The sequence below is a fragment of the Neltuma alba genome, unplaced genomic scaffold (genome assembly GCF_004799145.2).
Source record: "Neltuma alba isolate B1F8T4 unplaced genomic scaffold, ASM479914v2 tig00010556_pilon, whole genome shotgun sequence".
NCBI lineage: Eukaryota > Viridiplantae > Streptophyta > Magnoliopsida > Fabales > Fabaceae > Neltuma > Neltuma alba.
The window spans coordinates 146,618-170,450 of NW_021635423.1; the positions used below are offsets into that span (position 1 = coordinate 146,618).

The 23,833-nt window shown below is 34.8% G+C and overlaps 1 protein-coding gene and 2 pseudogenes across 1 annotated transcript; 1 reads left to right on the forward strand and 2 right to left on the reverse strand.

Moving 5' to 3' along the window:
- Positions 1-1,358: 1,358 nt before the first annotated feature.
- LOC114756986 (serpin-ZX) lies at positions 1,359-3,194 on the forward strand. The gene is made up of 2 exons (XM_028945974.1): positions 1,359-1,835; positions 2,235-3,194. Exons 1-2 carry the CDS (start codon positions 1,359-1,361, stop codon positions 2,976-2,978), a joined length of 1,221 nt encoding a protein of 406 aa, XP_028801807.1. The 3' UTR covers positions 2,979-3,194.
- Positions 3,195-4,267: 1,073 nt separating this feature from the next.
- LOC114756997 (isoflavone reductase homolog) lies at positions 4,268-6,084 on the reverse strand (annotated as a pseudogene).
- A 7,016-nt stretch (positions 6,085-13,100) lies between these two features.
- LOC114756987 (protein ENHANCED DISEASE RESISTANCE 2-like) lies at positions 13,101-20,384 on the reverse strand (annotated as a pseudogene).
- Between the last annotated feature and the right edge of the window lie 3,449 nt (positions 20,385-23,833).

Here is a 23,833-nt window from a genome sequence, read left to right on the forward strand (position 1 = left end):
ATATCAGTAACATAAATTGGAAGAAAAAAACAATCATGTGTCAGCAGCAGTCAGCATCATGTGGACTCTAAAAGCACCAACTGAGAAAAATTTAACCCCCTGTCATTTCCTAATTAATCCTATAATTACATATATATATAGATTCTTCATTCTTGAATACCAAAAAAATTAACCCCTTAACATTTTCTAAGTAATCCATGCGGCAGAAAAAATTTAACCCCTTAACATTTTCTAAGTAATCCATGAGACAGACTGAATAATGCAAAGAAGATGCAGTTTGAATCTAACTGACCTTTGCTCGAGCTGGAGTGGTGGAATACTTTCAGGAATCAGGGTCTCGGAGAACAGGGTGCTATGACATAGGAGCCACTTCCATTCAACAGACCAGCACATTGCCACGCTCCTATCCACGCCGGTGGTAGAAAACTTCCAGGAGTCGGAGTCTCAGAAAGATATGGTTGAAGAGGTAGAGAATCTCACTTCTCAGATTCGTCTCCACTCTCCAGAAAGAAGCTGTGCCTTTTCGTCAAGATCCGTTGCACCCTTTTGTCAAGATCTTCACGCTGATGCTGAGCAACTGAGTGACGCTGACGAGCACGAGCACAAACTGTGGAGCACAAGCACGACCCACAAGCATGAGCACCAGCAGACGACAGTCGGGAGTCAAAAACTGAGACTGAGGTAGGAGAAGGAGACCAGAGAGAAGGAGACTAAGAGGCTGAGAGTCGAAAACTGAGACAAGTGAGGCTGAGAGCGGCAGACGCAGTTGAAAACTAAGATAGGTGAGGGTGGAGAGCGGTGGACGGCAGTCGAAAACTCGGTTGAAACTTGAAACTTGAAAATCAAAAAATCAAATGAAGACCGAAAGAGGAAAACGAAAATATAAGAGAGCTACGTTTTTGGAGTAAATAATTTTGTTGTCAATTTATCTAAGTGGGTTTAAAATTATACATCATGCAAAAGATGTAATAACAAAATGCAATGGTGAAGTGGTTGCCTTCTCACTCACTGAGAGGTCTATATAATCCACATAATATTTAAAAAACATAATAGGCTCAGGCTGCCTGATAGACTTTATAGGCTTCTCATAGAGCCTGAGCCTGACCTATTAGACGAAATAGACTTTCAAAAAAGCCTGAGCCTATATATATTTTTTAAACAGGCCTGGCTTAATTAGGCCTAAAACAGGTCAGGCTACAGACCTCTGATAGGCCGTTTGACCTATTTTCACCTCTAGTGGTAATTCAACTTTCTATATGATATAAAGGATTACAAATTCAATGCACGGCAAAACTCGAAGAAACCTAAAACAAAAAAATACCTAGGAGCAAAAGTTCAAGTTTGAACTGCTCTCCATCATGCGGCTAAATCACTTTCGTCCCAGGAATGTCCTTTCTTTCTCCTTCTGCCCGGTTTTGGCAAACCAAACGGCTTCTTACTATGGCGGAAAAAGAGCAGATCTGAAAAATCAGAGAGGTCCCAGGTCGGACCCGGTGTTCTTCGGACGCCATCTTTTGTCCGGAGAAACAGGTGAAAACAGGGTGGTTTCATACCCGTCCCTCCACGTGGTGCTCAGCCTCCTTGCCGCTGGCTCCAGCGTTTCCCCCCGCCGTCAGCTTCGCGCCGTAATCGACTCCCATATCGTCGACAGCCTCAATTCTGTAGCCGCTCGACCCGACGTCATCTTGCCCTATGGCGATCTCGGCGAGGGAGCTCGGATCCGTTGCGTCAATGCCTTATGGCTTGATCAATCCCTCACTCTGAATCCCTCTTTTAAACAGATTCTCGACTCGGATTATAGAGCCGCTCTGAACCCAGTGGACTTTCAGAACCAGGTAATGTTTCGTCATTTTTTTCCACCCAATCTAAATATCTTTAATTAAATCAAATTCAAATTTCATATTACTCATAGCATTGTTAGGCTCTAGTCTATCTCCTTCCTCTCTGTCTTCTTGTCTCCTAAAAAAAATAATCTCATCAACTCATATTGATTGATGCATGATGATTGCAGGCCGTTTATGTTCTTGTTAAATGTATGATCGGCCTTTGTTTATACTGTGTCTCTTGGAGCGTATGTTTCTTTTCTCATATTATCTCCTCTAAATATAAGAGCTGGTTGGATGTGGTTATAAAGACAGACACACGGAGTAGTTCTTGTAACACGCATTTGTTAAAGAGAAAAATATAACTTAGCTAATTTTCTCGGTCTCTTGAAATTGTGTATATTTATGCAGCCTCCTCATGCGACCCGAGAAATTAATTCTTGGGCGGAAAACGAGACAAGTGGCCTGGTTAAAGACTTTATGCCTGAAGAGTTTCTAAGCAACTCGGTCAAGTTTGTCATTACAAATGCAATGCACTTCAAAGGAGCATGGAAATATATGCCCCGTATAATAAGGATATGTTCTCGAGAAGAGAACAAGAACTTAGAGATGGATCCCTCCATGAGTGCCAAGGGGAATGCATTTAAGGATTTGAAAATGGTTGATCAACCATTTAAAAAGCAAAGTAAATATGACTACAACCGTTCCAGCAGGGTATGCTGTTACCCATGTAAAGGTACTGATCGAGAGCGTATAGAACATCTTGCAGAAATCTTAAAGAATCTATCTGACCACCAGAAGACCCCAGAATTTAATATTTCTTACGAGATGGAAGTTTCTGAGCCGCTGAGGGGATTAGGGGTGACAATGCCGTTTGCTGGAGGAAAGTGGAGAGGGATGTTTAGTTGTTTTAGAGGTCGTCAGAATTTATATGTTTCCAGCATATTTCAGAAGTCATTCATGGAAATAAACGAACAAGGGGCTGAAGCTGTGTCCGTAACTGCGGCAGTAGTAATGTATGGGTATGTGTGTCCACCACGTCTACCTCCTGTGCCTATATTTGAACATGAAGATATCTACCCACTCCACATTTATGATGGTACTACAGCTAAAACAGAGTCTGTGATTATTAATCTCATCGATCTTATCGAATAGCGTTCGTATGTTATGCTTCATCCTCATTATAATTTAGGTGTTTGACTCTTTGGTATTTTTATTATTTTTTTGTCGTAAAACTCTGCTCTGATATTTATAGCAGAGAATAAATCACATGAATTCACTGTTTAATATGCTTTGTTAGTAGTTTTTACATGTGAATAGTTTCAAAAATACTTGATATTAAAGTAAGATAGATGATGACATTTTTTTTTTAGAGTGAATTATAGATGTTTACTACATTTTGTAAAAAACTTCGTATATTAAAAATCAACGGGCAGGACTTTATAAATACCATGGGATGGATTATACTCAGTGGATATGCTCAAGGCTATTGTTCAAACGAGGCTTTGGGATTGCCCAAGGTTTTGAACCAAATGGTGCGACATTAGCTTCAGTTCTGTCTGTTGTGCACGAGCAGGCTGTGTTGATTTGGGGGGAAGACTTCATGAATTTATGAAGAATAAAGGGATTCAAGTGGGAGTGATTCTTGGTACAGCATTGGTTTGCATCTATGCAAAGAGTGGAGCAATTACAAAGGCTCAAAAGGTGTTTGAAAGAAAGATTGCAACTTGGAATGCTATGGTTATGTGGGTTGGCTACTCACGGGCATGCTCAGGAGTCAAGATGCCCTTATCCTCTTCCAGAAGCTGAGGAATGGGCAGCTTGTACCAAATGATGTCACATTCATAGGGGTCCTATCTGGTTATTTTTCTGATATATGAGCTCGCTGGATTGCTTTTATTTTTTTGCCATCTTCATCGCTTATGGATGGATTTACAGAGCCCTAGAATGAAACTGAGTTATGACTATGAATTTGTGTGCCTCTTCAAGTTCAAAAGAGATACAGAGCAGCTTAAGGAATTCATAAAATTCAACTCAAATAATTTTCCTGTAATGATTTATTCACTTTTTTGAAAAACAAAACTATGCCGCTAATACTCAAAACACTTGTGTGTTACTTATATTGGCTAAAGAAATTGTATTGTGTTCAATATGAGAGAGCCCTGTAGAGCCTTTCTCCGGATATAAATTCATCAAATAGAATTTAGAAGCACCAAGTGCTCAACTCACATATTCCAACTCTGCTCTGTCTAATTTTAAAAGGGAGAGAACAAGAGAAGAAAATAGGATTGAAAAAAAAAAAAAGGCTTCTGGTTGAAGAGGTTGAAGCCCCAAATCTAATCTCTACAGATGAAAATGGTCTTTGGTTATTATTAATATAAAGAAGTTAATAGGGGAAAATGGTAATTATACGTAAACTACTATAGATCACTGATATACTAAGATATGAGAAAGCCTTTTTTTCTCCCTAACTCTAACTGATAGTCATGCTTCATTACACTGAACTTCTGCGAAATCAATTTATTTTACACATAAATCCTTAAGTACTCATCCATGCGTGTGTAATTAATCTCAGGATAAAGCTTTGAGGCTTCTTCTCCCTCTTCACCTATTTCAAAATCTGTTAAACATCCCTCATAGAAAATGTGATAGAAGTGTCCAATTCCAACTTGGAGTTTATAATCCATGTCTACAAATAAGAAAAACACATTCCAATGAGAGAGAGAGGGGGCAAAAAGAAAAGAACTGCTTAACAAATGTGGACGCAGAACCAGATTTTTGTCTTACCTCTCAAGGTGGTGAGGAAGTCTTCTGCAGATATATATGTCTTTTCTAGTTCCTTCCCGATGAGTTTCTCCCAAATTCGAATAAGCTCTCCTTGGTAAAGAATGTTCTCAGGTAGCCTTAAATACAATGTTTTGTTTAGAGTTCGAGGGTCGTCTATTGCTTTTATGGTATATGTTGCAACATCGTCATCATCCATAAACACGGCTGTAACAATACATGGTCTCGTATTAACCAAACAAGATGTTGCTGTCGTTGAACTAAGTTGGATTTTGCAGGAAACAATCAGAGGACAAGAGGGGACAACCTTAAATGTAATACTAGACAGTTTGATGGTCAATGAAAGCAATTGAATTATGTGTGTTACCTTTGAGGTTGCCATCACCAAATAGATGGACCTTGTCTCTTGGAGGGACAAAGGAGCCCATCTGAGAGAGGCTGCCGGCAAAGTATCCGGCCAACAAGTTTGCCGAGATGTAACTGTGAGGGATGTTAGCTTCCTCTATTGCTTTTTCGCACTGTCATTTTGTCATCAAATGTCACTCTTCCTGGTTCCAGAGCATGTCCCATATGAGCAGGGTCCAGTCCAAATTCCGAAGGCAAGAAACGCTACAAGAAACAAACATATAAAGACAACAACATTGTTTAGGATTCTCATGAAAAAATTGCCTGATTTTGCTCTCTAAATGTGTTCTGCAGAACACAAGAAGACTATACGGCAAATACTTGAAAACTTGGCAAAAAAGATTCAGTTTTTGCGCCATGGTTGATTTGCTTAAGCTTTAGATCTCAATGCATAGACGGGTCGTCAAGGTAAGACTAAAAGTCAACACGACGGGTTTAATGAAAGAAGGAATCGAAGGAACAGAAGATGGATCACAGACTCATAACAGAAACAATAATACCTTAACATTTCCGGCTTCTTTGATGGCGTCGACAAGCTTGAGCTGCAACAGAATGCTGTGAGTCCGGAAACGAACGCCGGAGACGGCGCTGATGACAACGTCAACCTGCTTAACGGCGTCAACGAGGCTCCGGTGATCGGAGAAGGAGACCTGAACGAGATGAGCACCTTGCTTCGTAAAGGAGAGCAACATCTGAAGCTTCTCAATTTGAAGGCCTAACTCAGGTCGTTGAACAATATAAGTCTCATGGCCCTGAGCCAGACAAGGCTTCACAATCCTCCTCCAAATATACCCAGTTCCACCCACAATCAAAACCTTGCTTTTCGCCATTTTTATGACCCCTCTGCTCTATGATCCTCGGGGTTCCAATCTACTTCAGGAGAGGTTCTTTTCTTGTTGGGCACAGCGTTTGCAGAAGATAAATAAACAGGGGAGAAGGAAGGAGATAGTGGATTGATCTGTATTTAGAGCATAGAATTTGGTTGGAGTGTTGATGTGCAAGGATTAAAATACAAAGGGTAGGTCGAAGCAAGTAGGTGAAGAAAGTGAAGCCAAATTTGGGAGTCTAATTTGTGTATTGAACCAAAGTTGCTGTATGTTGACTATTTGAAGTGCAGGGCTTCTGGTGAGAATATCAGGCCAAAGTTGAACGACGAAAAGGAGGGTGCAACAGATAGATATTAAATAATTATATATAGAAATGGAGAGAAAGGAAAACTTATTTAATTATAATATATATTTGCAATATATTACTTATATTCCTTAATATTAAAACTTCAATATATTTTGTCCTTTTCAATCCAAATAATTTAAGAGGCTATTTTAGAAAAATAGAAACATATTTTTGATAAATAATTAATTTAATTATTTTTTAAATTTATTTAAATTAGTTAAGTGTGTCTTATATTAAAAATAAGAGATAGTTGAATCTATTTTAACAGTTTCTTTTATGATTGTGACATTGTAAATTAGAAAATAGTTGTATATTTACATCTTATGTTTTATTTATATACTACCTCTAGTATTTAATATAATACCTAATTGACCGGTTTAGAAATATTAAGAACATAGTTAAATTAATTTTTTATAATAAAAATTGTTATTTTTTCTAAAATACCATTACTAATTATGTGTATTAGTGAAAACTATAATTTAATACAATCTTTTACATGTGTAATTATCACAAGGACTACTTAAAAAAATTAATATAAGAGATAAAATTAATTAAGGAGTTATATTTAAAAACAAATTAAATATCAAAACAAGGACGGACGTAATATTAGTAATTTAGTGTAGCTCTTGTGGCCGGAGGATATTTTTTTTAAAATAAGGTGGCCAAAGAAAGGTTTAAACCCATGACCTTTTAGCACACCAAAAATAATATGACCATCAAGCCAACCAAACCATTTAATTATGTGATGCAAAGAAAAATATATATAACAATACAAATGTACAAGTCTAAGTGAACAAGTAAAATTTGACAATTTATAAGTGAAATTCAGTAATATATAACAAAAATTTGGTGATTTACAAGTAATATAATGGAATTTATAATCCTAAATACAAGTGTTTAAGTGTGAATGAGCAAGTAAAATTTGAATATTTGTGACAAAAGTTCATGAATTTACAACTTAAACACGGTGATTCATAAGAAAGAAAAGGGAATTCACAACATAAAAAATAAATGTTTGAGTGTAAATGAATAAGTGAAATTTAGTGATTTAAAAAAAAAATTCAGATATTTACAATCCAAATTCAACGATTTATAAGAAACATGAATACTTGTTTTTGAAGTTGTGAATTCTTTTATTAGTTTTGTAATGTTTATGTTTCTTATAAATAGTTGAATTTGGGTTGTAAATAGCTGAATTTCACTTGTTTATTCACACTTGAACACTTACATTTTGGATTGTAGTTCTTTTGTGTTTCTTGTGAATTATTGAATTTGGGTTGTAAATTTATAAACTTCTGTTGTAAATCTTCAAATTTTACTTACTCATTCACATTTAAACACTTGCATTTTGGGTTATGAATTCCATTATGTGTTACTTGTAAATCACTAAATTTTTATTGTAAATCGCTGAATTTCACTTGTAAATTCTCAAATTTTATTTGTTCACTTATACTTGGACACTTATATATAAAAATATATGGTTTGGTTGATTTGGTAGTCATGTCACTTTTAGTGTACCAATAAGTCATGAGTTTAAACCTTCTTTTGGTCACTTTTTTTTTTAAAAAATATCCTCCAGCCACCAGAGCTATAGTGACGGAATCGCCTGAGTACCAATGGTTGGACCTTCTACCTTCGGTAGCCAGAACTCTAGCAGCAATTAATATTTATTTTTTTAAAAAATAAAAATAAGGGATATTATTGTAATTTTACTTTTACTTTTAATTTTATTTTGGTCCAAAAGGGGTTAACTGATGTTTTGGAATGTTTTGGGGGTTGATTGATATTAATTGGCTATAGCAATCCTTAAATGAAATCTTCCCTTGTAATGATTTGTTGGGCTTTCCAAGAATAAGAAGATATTCTAGAGATTTGCAAATCAAAAGCAGCCATACTAATAATAGTCAAAGTTTTGGATGTAATTAGAACATATTCTTCCGGTCTTATATTTAGGACTGAAGGAGGAATATATATATATATATATATATCCCATCTTTGGAATAATCAAACGAGGACTAAATTTTGATGTGAGAGAGCTAAGCAATGCAACACGTGCCTCCCCCTAATCTCATATATTTCCTGCACTTAGTTTTTTCCAATTAACCAAAGACAATTATTCTTTGCCAGGCTTTAACGCAGAACATGTTCTTTTCTCGATGGAGATGTAAGGGGTCTTCAAGTGGACCCACTATGGCTTGGTTACTTTGGGCCAAGCCCAATCCCTTTGCTGAGATAGTAGGAGACTGGGCCATTGCAGCTTAATCAGACATCTCAAAAACAAAGTATTTAAAAAAGATATAGTTAGGAGAGAATCATGTCAAAGGACAAAATTTTCAAATTTCTATTATTAAAAGGGAAAATGACAAAAAAAAATACCAGTTAAATTTTAAAAAAACAAATAGGTCATCTTGACTACTTTTGTAATGATTTTTGATATGTCAAAATCACTTATTTATTATTTTAAAATTCAAGAGATATTTTTTTGTTATTTTTTCTTCTCAAAAAATCAAGGAACAAAAAACCGAACCAGACACTAATCCGGTTGGAATTCAGTTGGTCGAATTGGAATCAACTTAGAATCCAACCAGTCATATTAAAATAATATAATTTAATTAAATATAACAACATTAATAATCACTAATAACAAAATATAAGAAAATATGACAATAATTTGATTGTAACAACAACAAAGTATAACAACATTGAGAATTTTGATCTTTATGACTCATCATTAATTAAAATTAATAATCATTGATACCAAAATTATCATTAAAATTCATTTAAATTTATAGGGACTGATATATTAAAAGCTGCATGAAAAAAATAGCACTAATAACAACCTAATTGTTCACACCGGTTTTCACTGGTTCACACCCGTTTGATCGGTTCTCTACCGGTTCAACTCCCTCTCGGTTTAGTATCCAAACCGAACCGGTACACTGACCGGTTCGACTGGCCAGTTTTTTGTTCACAGCAAAAAATCACTGATGACAAATACTCATCATTGATCTAACAAAAGTGGGCCCATTTCTTTTTCTCCGATTTTTTATTTAACAGCACTCAAATGAAAATGGGAGCTGTACCTGGACTAGATAACCCGGTCGGGCAGTTTATGAAGGAAGCAGGCCTTCTTTATGAGGACAAGTTAAATAATACAAGGCCCAACAAGTCTAGGAGGAATAAAAACGAAAAAGTCAAACCTCTAGATATCACCAGAGATTTAACGTAGTGGGCACTTATTTAGATTCCTCAAACATCTAGTCAGATTCAATGGCTCAACAAAAAAGAAAACTCTTGTTCTTACTATAAAAATCTATTAACCACCTTGCATATATTTTTAAAAATCAATTAAAGATGATCAAGTGAACATGTTTTCAAAATAATCCTTAATCCAGCGTGAGATAAGACAGATCATGAGGGTGATAAAGAAAGAATACTTTTAAAGGTGAGTCAATGTATATATATGATTTTTTGGTAAAGACTTGATACGACTAATAAAAAGTAGAAAAAATAAACCAAATTAAAATAACATGACTGGCTCCATTTGCCATCACAATTAAAATCACCTATAAACACATTTCACGTAAATCGAAATAAAATTCTTTTCATATATTTATCTTATATTTCATAAATTATAATTAAAAAAAACTACTTATAAATTATTCTAAATGAGTCGGTATAAAAGGCAAATCCCATATGAAAGTCACATCTGCCCAGCAAGTTTAGCAATAGGAAAAACGAACGAGTCAAGGATTTTGATGTGACCGCGAAGATTTTTTTTAATACCAAGTAACCTTGCTCAGACTCTGTTGAAGAAATGACATTTCGTAAGCAACTGGGCAAGACTGAAACAGGTTTTCGTCCAGTTAAAACTAAATGAGTTCATGTAATGTCTCAATTATCAGTATCATTATCATTAGTGAAGCTACCAAACCAAGCTTATACTTCTTTGACGTGCCCTTTAATTCAATTAAGCTTCTGAATTTACTACATTTTTCGCAATTCATCATGGCCCAACTTTGCAGGTACCTTTCCTTTTACACTTCTCTTCAAGCCAGCCTTATGGTTTTCGTGCTGTCATTGTTTAACGCAACGTATCATCTCTAAGTTTTTTCTACTTTATATTTTACTCATCAAGTCAGATTATATCATATCCTCCTATAGTAATTAGATCTCGCCTCAATAATGTACTCTTGATCAATATAATGGAAAATATTTCTGTAACAGATTATGGTAACTACGAGAGCAGAAAAAGTTCTGATTTTCAACGAACACATACATATAATAAAGTTACAATCTTCAAAAATACGGTCCATACCAACCACCCAAATTTAAGGTGGTTTGTTTAATTTGCCCTTTAATTCAACTGATTCTGCTCATTTAAGCTTCAGACATGTAAGATCTTACTCCTCAGGATTGTAGCTGTTGAGTTCAAAAGGTGACATAACCGCTTAAATACACCAATTTTTTCTTTCCTCTAAATGGTATTATGACTTTTGGGCATTAGCTGATGTAGGGGCCCTTGTTCTTCTAAGTGGCGCCTTGCTCTTCAAACACATGCCCCTACCTAAAGAAAAAGCAAAACATACCATTGTATCTGCCAAACTAAACCAAAACATGAGAAACATATAAAGTTGAAATTTTGAAGTTTTTCCAACCTATGTGTACACTCCGAGGGACCAAGATCAAGCTCAGATTTTCTATGTGTATACATGTATATATGGGTCAAGAAGAACAAATCTAGACTGGCCACTTTATCAGCTACACATGAAAAATGCCTTTCTAAATGGGGATCTTAAAGAAGTATACACGGAGATACCTGCTGGCCTGCAAAATTCAACATGAAGCATGCTGGTGATCAAATCACCATCCTAATAGTGTATCCTAATAGTGTATGTAGATGATATTATGATTACAGGAAATGATGAAAGTGCCGTGAGAAAGTTAAAGAAATCATTGGTAGTTGAGTTTGAGATGAAAGATCTGGGACAGACGAGGTATTTCCTCGGAATGGAGATTGGCAGAACCAAACAGGGAATAAATGTTTCTCAGAGAAAGTACACACTGGATTTGTTGCAGGAAATAGGAATGCCTGGAGCCAAACCAGCAGAAACTCCCATGGAGACAGACTGCAATTTAGAATAGAAAAAAGATGGTATACCGGCTGACACTGGAAGATACCAATGGTTGGTAGGAAAGCTCATCTATCTGGCTCATACACGACCAGATATAAGCTACACCGTGGGAGTTGTAAGCCAATTCATGAATCAACCACAAGAACAACATATGGAAGTGGTGTATAGAATTCTGAAATATTTGAAGATGAATCCAGAAAAAGGCTTATTCTTCAAGAAAGGAGAGTCTAGAGGAATAGAAATTTACACCGATGCAGATCATGGGCGGTCCTTGCTAGATAGGAGGTCCACTACTGGATACATAACTTACTTATGAGGAAATCTGGTTACCTGGAGAAGCAAGAAGCAGAAGCAAGAAGCAACCAGTAGTTTCCAGAAGCAATGCCGAGGCAGAACCAAGGGCACTGGCTCTTGGAGTTTGTGAAGGGATCTGGATAATTAGAGTTCTAAAAGAACTGAGATTGATGCATACTGGACCAATAAAACTTTGGTGTGACTATAAATCAGCTATAGAAATGGCCCTAAATCCTGTGCACCACGATAGGACAAAAGCATGTTGAAATTGTCAGACACCTCATAAGGGAAAAAATTGAAGATGGTATCATTGACTTATCTCACATTCGAACCAAAAATCAAGTGGTAGATTTGTTTACTAAGCCATTACCCAAAGACTCATTTGAAGAACAAAGGAGAAAACTGGGAATGATCGACATCTACTTACCAGCTTGAGGGGGAGTGTTGGAAGACAAAGCCCAAGCCCAATAAGCTGTGTTTCATTTATTAATTTCATTCTTTGTATTTTAGTTTATTAGCCTGATTAGGATTACTAACCTGATTAGGATAGATTGTGATTTTCCCATTTATCCTAGATTTACCCTAGCTTATCCTAGCTGGTTATATATTGTACTTCTCTACTTCAGAAATAATACATTGAACAGAATTATTACTCGCCCTACTTCCTCAAAATAAAAAGTAAAACGTGTGTATGCTTTCTGATTTCTTGGTTGGGAAGTTACAGCAAAGCAGAAGACTAAGGTTAATTAAGACTGAATCACTTATTCATGATCTGTTACAACAGCAAATTCCTCCCAGTTGGGTCCCATCCACCATGATAATTTAAGAAAAAAGATCTAGATTGTTTAGTGGCAAACATATCTAAAGATTTGGTTGTTGATATAGCACAATGGCATTGTGCAGGTGATCCCCTCAAATGGGATAAAGCTTCTTATTGTCGTTTAGAGGCAAACCAATAACACTCATAATCCAACTATTGTCTTTTATTTAACCATTCTTAATTTCCATATACATAACCATGCAGCATATTATTTTGTATTTAATAGCCTCTAGAGCCACAGAACCGAAGATAAGAATTAGCAGTGCCAAATGCATACTAAAAACTTAACATCGGCGGAGATTGCAATACTTTTGACATATGTTACCCATTGTGTGAACAAGAACAGTTGTCAGTCTCCTTTTCTTACTTGAAAACAAGACCAAAAGGCAACATTTCTGAAGGAAGAGAAGAACAGAAGACAATGACTAGGAGGGTTTTAGAAAAGATGGCAGATTGAAGATATGGGTTTGTAAAGAAACGGGCCTTCTATGATACTTTTTGTAGCCAGACTTATGGGCATGCCAGCAATTTCTTCTACCCATTAATTTTGTCAAACACAACTTATTGAAAGGAGAGTTTCGTCTGTAAACTCCATTCTAGAGAGAGACCTCTTTAAGGCTCAGAAAGATGATTGTTACTTACCCTTTATCAAACAGATGCAATGGATCATTCAACAGTTTGAATCTTCAATTCATACCCCAAAAAAAAAAATGTAAATAAGAAATGCTTTTCTAGTACTCACTTGGGCAGCACATACCTGACGCCTTGCCACGTGGTCCATTCTCTGTGTCCTTGAACCAATCAACGGCAACAAGATCCACAAGATGTCTCCCTGCAGGAATCTTTATAATTCAACGTGAAGGTACAAGAAAATGTCAACCCAGTGATAAATTTTGTTTCATGAATAGAATAATAAGAAAAATCGAAGACCTTTGACTTGTCATGGAAAAAATGCTTGCTCCGTACTCTAAAATTTTTTCCCTCAGAAATATTCCAACAGCCACGGGCATTGTCACGATCATCACGCCGTAGGTTACCCGAGAACCATGACAAGTCGACTTTATCTTCCGGTTCTTCTTCCAAGGCTTTGGTTCAAGAAAATATTATGATTAGATTAGCTTCTTCACATCACTAATGTTTATCATCACAAAATCTCTGAAAAAACAAATGTATCATAAAATGCCACCTGTTTTCTTTATGTCATTCTCTAGCCCACTTGCATATGCCTGGAAAGGGAAAAAAAAAATCAAGCTTTGAATTTAATAAGTAAATGCCCTGGTTAAATAGATGGGACTACAAATACAACCTCTTGTTCAGATACTGCTATTTGAAAATCTTCATCTTCATCAGAGTATTCATCCATCATTACAGAATTTCTGTTTGCAGCATTCATTTGATCCAGGGAGGATGCAGGATGAGCAGAAGAATCATGTGATTTGTGACCCTTCTTTAAATTATTGGATGCCGAAGACATATTAACCATAACAGGAATTCGTGGAGGAGCATTTCGTTCATCTGTCTGGGCAAACCATTCACGCAAACCTGTCCAAAATAATATTAGCGCGCGCGCACACAGTCAGTAGAGCAAATTTACAGGCCCATAAAGAGATCATGCAATTGAAAATGGAAATATTCATTTTAATATGTATTAATATGCATAATATTAATATGCTTATCATAATATGCTTATTATGTTTGTATTTGTCAGGCCCTTTACTCATACTCATTTAATTCAATTAGATGTAAATGAACCATAACTACGTAGTCCTATTCCTAATAGATTGATCCCAAAATAACATATCCAAATTATAAGAAAGCCCATAGAGGCTACTATTGAAGAATTTACACCTTCCAATCTTTTCCTTTTTCTAGTATGTAAATAAATCGCCTTTTTCTCATCAATCTTTCTTTATCTTTTGAAATGTAAAATAAAAAGATGAGAAATTAATGTTTAAATTTTAGTCAAAAATACAACTAGTTAAAGGCAGTCCTTCTTCCCTTTATCCACTAGTCTTAGCATCCACACAACTCATGAAATCCCGAAAGAGTAAAAGAACTACCAAATTCAAAGTAAATGCTCACATCACCATAAAAATACAGATAGAAAAAATCAGTATCAATAGTGTTTTTGTTCAAGAGCATAGTTAAAAACTCTCAAATAGCTTCAGCTATTACTTTTGAGACCAAAGAACACTAGGAACTATTCAGATCCTACATGCAACAGAAAAGTAATCCATGACTTCCTCAAAAACTGGAACCAATAGTTACTCTAAACCAAGCAAAATTTCATATAACTTACAGTGGTAATCCTTTCCTACCATCCATTATTCATTTACTCCATGCCCTGACCTTACCACAAAAGGAACAGGATAGTAGTGTTGTTCTGTAAGATTTCAAACCGCACAAATAGCGAAAGAAACTCACCAGGAACACTATTCAACATTTGAAGGAGACAATGCTGCTGAAATGCAGATATGTAACCCATAACCCATCCCTTTAAGTCAATGTGCATAAGATGCTGAACTTGTGTCCTTGGCCTCCCATTTCGAGGTTTTAATGGGGAAATATTGAATCCACCGCCTGGGCAAACAATTTACAAAGTTCAAAAATTCAACATAGCATAAATTTATTCTATGATTTTACATGAGATGGATTCAATTGAAACAAGGATTAAGTTAAAGAAAAGAATAAGCATATAACCTTTTGATCTCTTAAGGGCATACTGGTAATAATCATATTTAAGAGGAAAAAAATCTTCTTTCAAAAAGAGTTTCAAACTGACAGAAGTAGTTATGAAAGGTGTAAATAATAGGTATTGCATCCGGTTCAACTTAACCTCTTCAGTAATTGAAACGTTTCACACACTTGCACGGAGAAAAAAAATGGAAATTTGATATTGGACAAAAATGATATCATTATCCAAAACAGGGAGGGAGACAAGGGTATTTGTCATTCCAAGATTTGAACCAATCCCACTATGTTGAACTTTTAACAAGATTGGTCTTACTCTCAATATGGGCCCAAACACAGCCTGGTTGTGGACCACAATTCTCATGTTCTCGGGATCAAAATAAAACAACTGCAAAAAGAATTGTTAATGTCACCTTCTCAAGCAAGAAACAGATGGTGGATATTTTAGACTGAAGCAAGTACCATACCATAACTTCCATCATCATTTTGGCGCCAATAGGGTACATAGCAAAGATCACGGGGCCAGACAAACCTGCAATGACATGCATTAGGAACAACTTGTATAAGATAGAGAGGAAAGCCACAAGTGTTGAGAAACCTATATATCATTCAAGGAGAAGTATTACAAATTAAGTGGGACTTACAAAGGTTTAAGAATCATCTTGTTAGTTTATTATCAGTAAAGCTGTCATCTTCATGGGGAATTATATTTTTTGTTCTGATTTATCCAGTTTAGATGGAAGAGGGAAGGAAGCTACCACAACGTATATGTCAGTTAACACCACAAGTACGCAAGCTTTCCCATTCATCATACATTTTCTTTAACCATAAATGTCAACTATAAAAACAAAGCACTTAAAGTTGATACAGCAAATAACTTTAATTTGTTTATCAACAGCCACTAATCATAACAATTCTAAAACATATTATCATATACAAACATTGAAATTTTAATGGATACGGAGGTATAAATACAGGTTTAATTGTCCTGGGGTAAAACAATGCACCAACAAAAGCCCTGCCACACTAAAATAACATTGAAAGAAGCAGAAACAACAATAACAGCAATAACAAAACTTTATCCCACTAAATAAGGTCAACTACATGAATTGCACAAAGCTCTTGTCCTCTATCAATAACCAAGTGAAATAACATTGAGATGGAGGAAAAATAAATTAATTAATTAGATTAAGAAAACTTTACATTGGAAACCAGTCAAGCTGAAGTCTATGATAAAGTAGTGCAGTATGCACATCCACCTCCTCAACTAAACTACCAAAAAGGAAAGTGCAATCCCACCTGCAGGCATTCAAACAATATGAGAATATCTCCTCCACTGTATAATAATTTTTCCAGAATTTTGGAGCATCACATGTCTGGCACTAAAGAACTCCTTTTCTCTCATCCAAAATTCTTCATCAGAACAAAACGGGCATGCCTAGCATCTATAGTGCCCAAGAGCAATTCTGCTGGCACTAGGTAAAGAGAAGTCCCCCCCCCCTCCAAAAAAATAATGGCTTGAGCAATTCTAAGCCATCTAAAAGAGAGAGTTTAGGAGCACAAATCACAGATATAAAGCTATGCAAACATGAATTAGTAAGTTGTAGGTGTCCAGTAAAAGACCAAAAATGAACATGCAAGTAAATAGTTAACCATATATACATTATATACTAAAATCCTAACTACATACAAATCAAATAATTCAATCAATAACTCCAACCCAAATTAATTGTGTTTTATATACCTGAATTTAACAATATAGTATCAAAATGTAGGCTGTATGCGTGAATCTGAGTTATATTTCTAAAAAACAAAGCAAATTTCATTAGCAAGAGCCAGCTTAGCATACTTGCAAACATAATAGGCTTAAGATGCTCTATAATCTGAATGCTAGAATTTGAAGTTCTTAAATAAACTGATACCAGAAAACAATCTTAGAAACAATTTAGTGTCCAGGGTCCAACCATTTTCTCAAAATCATTTTCCAAAAACATCAAGGTTACCATAAACCAATGGCACCCAGCAAAAACATAATTGTAAGGTGAAACACCTACTCAAACCGCGTTCCATCTTCACATGTTGCTTCCACGACACCTACAGCCTTCATTGCCTTACTACAACTCCTTGGCTGCATAAAGAATAAACTGTTATTTGAGTTTCACTAAAAATCCTTTGAAACCATAAAACCACACCATTCAAACAAATCAATACAGAAAAATTTCTTACAAGGTAATCGACTTCGAGAAGCTCTTCAAAAATGCGAAGTCCTGCAAATTTCAGGAAGGAAGCCAATTATCAGTATCTACCATCACAAAGTAGCCAATCAATGAAGAACCAAATTACCTGACACCCATGCAATAAATTACTCTAGAATAAAAATAAATATAACCCACCATTTTGGCATTATAGAAGACGCCAATGCTTTCTTGAAAATGCTTGGTCATTATTCTGATTTGACAAGTCTGAGCCTACTTCTCTTGTCCAGTCCAAAACTGATTTTGGGGGACATGCAGCTAGAAACCAGAAACGTTTAAAAAGCAATTACATCAAAGTAATGGTCAGCCAAAGGCCAAAGAAATATAAAGTAACCATTCCCAATCGTTCTCCTCCTTAGGAAATTTGGATGAGTGTCCTCTTCATCTTCTGGAGCACTGAAGCTGAGAAGAGAAGAAAAAATAAACTGATCAGCACAAAGCATAAGAATAAATGCATGATTTTATTGGCGTCACACAGAATAACTTAAAGTGCAGCAACTGTTCCTCGCAATGCAATAAAAAATTTCATACAACAACAACAACAACAACAAGCCTTATACCACTAGGTGAGGGCAATCAAAAATTCATAAAGACAATTAAATCATGTTTCAACTATATTTCAATGGATTATAGCAGTTGGATCTCCAAAGAATGTACTTATGGAATGAAACAATACAATCTGAAGGAAGATGGACATAATTAAACGATCACCATAGGGAGATAAAAAATTAATGTAAAAACTACCAAAAACCACATCTTAGAATTGCCGTCTTTAATATGAAAGCAGAGAAAGCAATGCTGAAAGTATTTACTGGCTTTCATGGTCAGAGGATGAAGCTGTTCTCTCATTATCCATCCCGGATTTGTACTCAAAAGAAATATATTTGTTACCGTTTGAAGGCTGCGCACCCTGATGCTGCACAAATTGAGAGCTCAATAGCATCAATCAACAGAATAGAAAAATACAACCTAGCAAGATGAATATACAAAATAACATATAAACTTTTTAGCAATGTATCAAGCAAATTGCTTTTGTTTTTTTTTGGTCCAATCAAATATATCAAAATAAAGTCTAATCAGAATTCAATAATAAAGATAATGCTCATGCATACTTGAGTGATGCAAATGGATATAACATACCTGATCAATTACATAATCAATTTTTTCCTTCCACATTAGGGCCTCTTGTATGTTAAATACTGCCATCTGCAACAGGAACCCAACTTAAAACATGCACACAACACTAATCGCAATATATTTTCACATAAACTTACTGACACAACGATTTAATGGATAAGTGTGTCATGTGCGTGCGCAGACGTGCTCTAGTAAAATGTATGAGAAATAAATCCACTCACTGTAATTCGATGATGTTTCTCTTTCTTGTTGTAAATAGACAAAACGTAAACCATCTGCAAAGAAGAAAATAAACAAAGGTAAAAGGATATATAGAAAAACATTGTGGTAAATATACAACTCAAAGTCTTATTAGCTTCAATGGATGTAAGTGCAAAGAGGACTAACAAAATACAGAATATGCCACTCAAAAAACAGCATGCGGTCAAATTGTCATTCAACTTTACAAGGAACAAAAAAAAAATTATTCTAAAAATTTATTTTCCTCTCTTAAACATCGGGGTTATCTAACCACTGTTACTTGCATACATCAACAGGTGACATGGGATACCTCATAACAGCAGAAGGCTGCTGATATAAGTGATCAGTTTTGCATAAAGCATATACAAGATTAATAGTAAAAAACTTCGCTGCAGCTGGCTGCAATAGAAATAAGCCACAGCATGCGAATAAAAAAATGCAGACTAAAAAAGAAAGTGCAGTGATTCCACTCATACGTGGCTAAAATACTCAACTATTAATGCTTATTTAGATCGAAATCAAAACAATTACATTCTACTACAAAAAGTTTAGAGTATCAACCATGTCAAAGAAACTTCTCATCTCAGAACTTTAGAATGTTGAAAGCCTTTTTCCTTCATTTTTGCCCAACTGCATGACATTTGATGTTTGATGGATTGTCCTTTCATGCAGTATGCAACACGTATCAGTTTATAACATTGCCTCTCATTCCTATAATGCACTAGTTGCCATTGAGAATATTCCTATTCCCAAATAGCATTACTCTACAAATCACTGTAGCAGAAAGGTTGCAAACCAACAATTACTTTTGGAATTACATCGGCATATAATAAGTGCAGTTGAATGTCAATGGATCGTTTCAGGAGTACTGGATTCCTGCAGTATCCATTGGTACATAAAAAATACTCAATCAAAATCAAAAAGCAATAATTAAAAAGATATCGGAACTCACATGTCCATGATGGGTCTTCAAGCCTCTATCCTCCACTCTATAGTTGCCATCAATCAACATTGTTTTAATAGGAACCTAGTAAACATAAACAAACGGTTCAAATTGATATCATAGTCAACAAAACCCCACCCCCCAAAAAAAAAAACAAACAAAGGGGGCGGCTCGTCCCAGAAGAAGGAAAGAGAAAAGAAACTAGAAAGCATAATTTGTAAAACCCGAAATATAGGCTTACCTCTATACTGTTATCTTTTTTTAAAAAAAAAAAAAGTACATGTCTTGCCCATCTTCTTATACAGAAGGGTTTTTAAAATACCGATAAAAAATCCACTCCAAGAAGTTGTCATTTCCCCTTTCTGTGAATAACCGAAAGAAAAACACAGCTCCGGGAACTTTACCTTAAGTCTGAACTTGGTAAGGGGGTGGAGAATATCATTTTCTACCTGAATAAAAGTAGACAGAATATCACGAAAATGGTCAAATTACCTGATTATCTTGTGGCTTCCTTTTGTGATAAGCTAGCAGCCGGGGCTCGAGCACGAAATATCTCATGTGAATAAACGAGCGGCCGATTTTTCGCCGGCCATACCTCACCATCCAGCCTTCATACACAACCTTCGACGACATCGTGATACTCAACGAAGTTGAAGGCCAAACTCCCAGTCTTTCGACTCCAAAATAATATAGAAACCAACGAACTCCAAAAAAATATCTATTATACAAAACAACACATTCCAAATGACTGATTTCAACAAAATATCTCGTGAAACTCAATGATTGCTATGCTTCCCCGAGATCAAAGTCAGCTAAGTGACCTGATCATCAGTCATCGTGGACACAGTCGTAAGATCATGGAGTCACCGGCAATCTCAAGCACCATGTGTGAGAAAATTCTCAGAATTCCGCATTGTCCATAATTCTTGGAGAATTCTGGAGCTCACATCGAAGTTGGCTTCGCTCCTGGAAGTAAAAGACTAGAACGGGATCGGGGAGGGACCGATTGGAAGAGAGAGAGACGAAGACGAAGACGACGACGACGTAAGGGAAGGCGAAGACAAAAAGAGTGATCGAACGACTAGGAAATTTGAAGAAGAAGAGTGGGGAAGGAGAAACACGAGTGGGAGACCCGACGTCAGGTGAGAAGGCCCTGTCCTTCGAAAGAGGCTTACACGTGGAGACTTGTGATTCATTCGGTAGGTTGGGAGGGATCAGCACGTAGCCCCCCGAATAAAGTCTTGTCTCAAATCGTAAATGTTCCAAAGTTTCCTAACGTTCCAAAGGAAAAATCACGTAAAAATGACACCAAAAAAAAGACATTTGAACTTAAAAATATTAAAATGATCACTTAAATTTAAAAAATCCTAATTTTATCATAATTGACCAATTTAACATTCATAAATTTACTCAAATGACTATATTACTCTTCATTTCATTTATTGTTTTTTAAAAAACCAAAACCCTCCTAGCCGGCCGGTCATCGGAACTCCAAATCTAGCACTAGCAGCCGTCATCACAGCTCCGGAGAACGGCTGACAATTGGCCCCTGAAGTTCTAGAGGTCGGAAATAATTTTTTTTTGAAAATTTTTACAACTTTAATATGACGGTTAACAACTTGTGTAACGCTATTAATGACTTCAGTATAGCAATTAACAACAGGTTTTCTGGAAAATTTAACAATTGGTTGCCGAAGGTCTAGTAGTCAGAAAAAAAATTTTTTGAAAATTTTTACAACTTTACTATAATAGCTAACAACTTTAGTATGGCGGTTAATAACATGTTTTTGAATTTGTTAACGACATTATTAAAGTTGTAAAAATGCTACTTTTTGAATTTTCTGAAAAACCTATTGTTAACTGCTATATTCAAGTTGTTAATAATATAAAAAAAATTGTTAACCGTTATACTGAACTTGTAAAATTTTTTTTTTAAAAGCAGTTGTTAAAGTTGAAAAAAAGGCCTTTTTTTTAATTTTTAGGAAAATATGTTGTTAAATGCTATAATGAAGTTGTTAATAGAATTACAAACTTGTTAACGGTATTACTAAAGCTGTAAGTGCTACTTTTTAAATTTTCTGAAAAACCTATTGTTAACTATTATATTAAAGTTGTTACTAGCGTTACAAAAGTTGTTAACCATTATACTGAAGTTGTAAAAATTTTCAAAAAAATTATTTTTGGCCTCTGAAGCTCCCATGACCAATTGTTAAATTTTCCAAAAAACTTGTTGTTAACTGCTATACTAAACTTGTTAGTAGCGTTACAAAAGTTGTTAACCGTTATACTAAAGTTATAAAAATTTTCAAAAAATTGTTTTCGACTGTCGAAGCTTCGACGACCAATTGTCGGCTGATCACTGGAGCTCTAACAATTAGCCAGCCAGTGGGGGTTTTAGTTTTTTAAAAAACAATAAATAAAATGAAAGACAATATGGTCATTTCAACAAATTTATAAATGTCAAATTGGTCACTTGTGGTGAAATTGAGATTTTGTAAATTCAAGTGACTACTTTGGCATTTCCAATATAATGTTGGTTTTTTTTGTGTAATACAGATTGATCCTAGATGTTATATCTGCTCTTATAGCATGCTTTGCTAATGTATATAATCACAATATAATGTTGCTATGCATAAACATCATTGAATCACTCAATTTTGGTGGAAGACATTTAAAATACACCCCTCTAATTTAATTTGATAACTATCATCAAGAATGTAAATTAGAAATCATTATTGGATGGGACTTGTTTTCATTATTTCTTAGTTGGGTTGTCACACAATGAAACTTATTTTGGTCTCTTGCTTTTATATACTACCTCCGATTTTTAATATAAGACTTTGTTTGACTTTTATTTGGGTCTTAAATATAAAATCCAAATTCACTTTGTCTCTTATATTTATATATATTTTTTTAAGTAGTCCTTCAAATAATAATAATTCTAATTAATAAACTTAATTAGTAAGGATATTTTAGAAAAGACAACTTGAATTGTTAAATTTTACCCATCACTGTTTAAGTAGCAGTGAAAAATATTTAAAAGATTAATTTATATCTCAAAAAAAACTGAGAAAAAATAATAGAAAAATAAAATTCTAAGGCCTAAAAAATTATTTTTAATTTATAAACGAAAATCTGAAATCACAAACCAGAAATTAGAGATCAAAAATCTAAAGAGATTGATCTGATTAGGTGCCGCCAAGCCGAAGTTTAGTGAGGTCAGAAGAATGGTGCAGGCGACCAAGTATTGTGTAGGGCTACTTTTAAAAATTTCATAAGGATATTTTTGAAAAATAGGTTTTTATTTTTTACCATATTGTGTAGGGTTTTTTTTAAAATTTTATAAGGGTATTTTTGAAAACTAAGTGATATTTTTTTTACCATTAACTAACTTAACTGAACTTTTAATCTTTCTAAATTAATCAAATAGGTTTTATAATTAGAATTGGAGGCAATATTTTTCTTGCATTGGAAAATTAGCCAATTGCTTCATTTTTTTTTACCAATAGCCATTGGCTTGGAATCAAGGAAAGATATTCACATGGTTCATGGAGAATTAAAATATCATTAAATCTGGAATTGTTTGACGTAGATGGAGAATAAATTATTTTAATCTCCAAAAAAAGTTTATTTTGACAGAGATGGATATCTCTGATCTCTAATTACTTTAATAGGAAGTCAAGATTCAAATAGTCATGGGGAATTTAAATATCTCTGGTTATCTTCATATGCTATATTCTTTTCATGAGCATATTCATCAAAATTTAATATTAACAGGTAGATTAAAATTACAAGAAACGGATACTACCCATCTATATATGTGTAGCTTTGAAAATATTGACTATTGAATAAAATTATTAGTTGAAGACCAATTTAATCCAAGCCAAAAAACACATTCGTTCTAAATTTTAATTTATTCTAAATCCATCGGGGTTTTTAATTAAAACTTGAAAATGAAAAATATCTGTCAAATGCATAATTTCTTTATATGTTGTGCATCACTTTAGTATATTATCACTAAAAATTATGCATTCTTTGGTTTTAATCACAAAAAAGAATAAAAATGTTTTAAAAAAAGTACACTTGATTTGAATTTAAATAATTGTATATATCCTTTTTTCCCTCAACTGCCG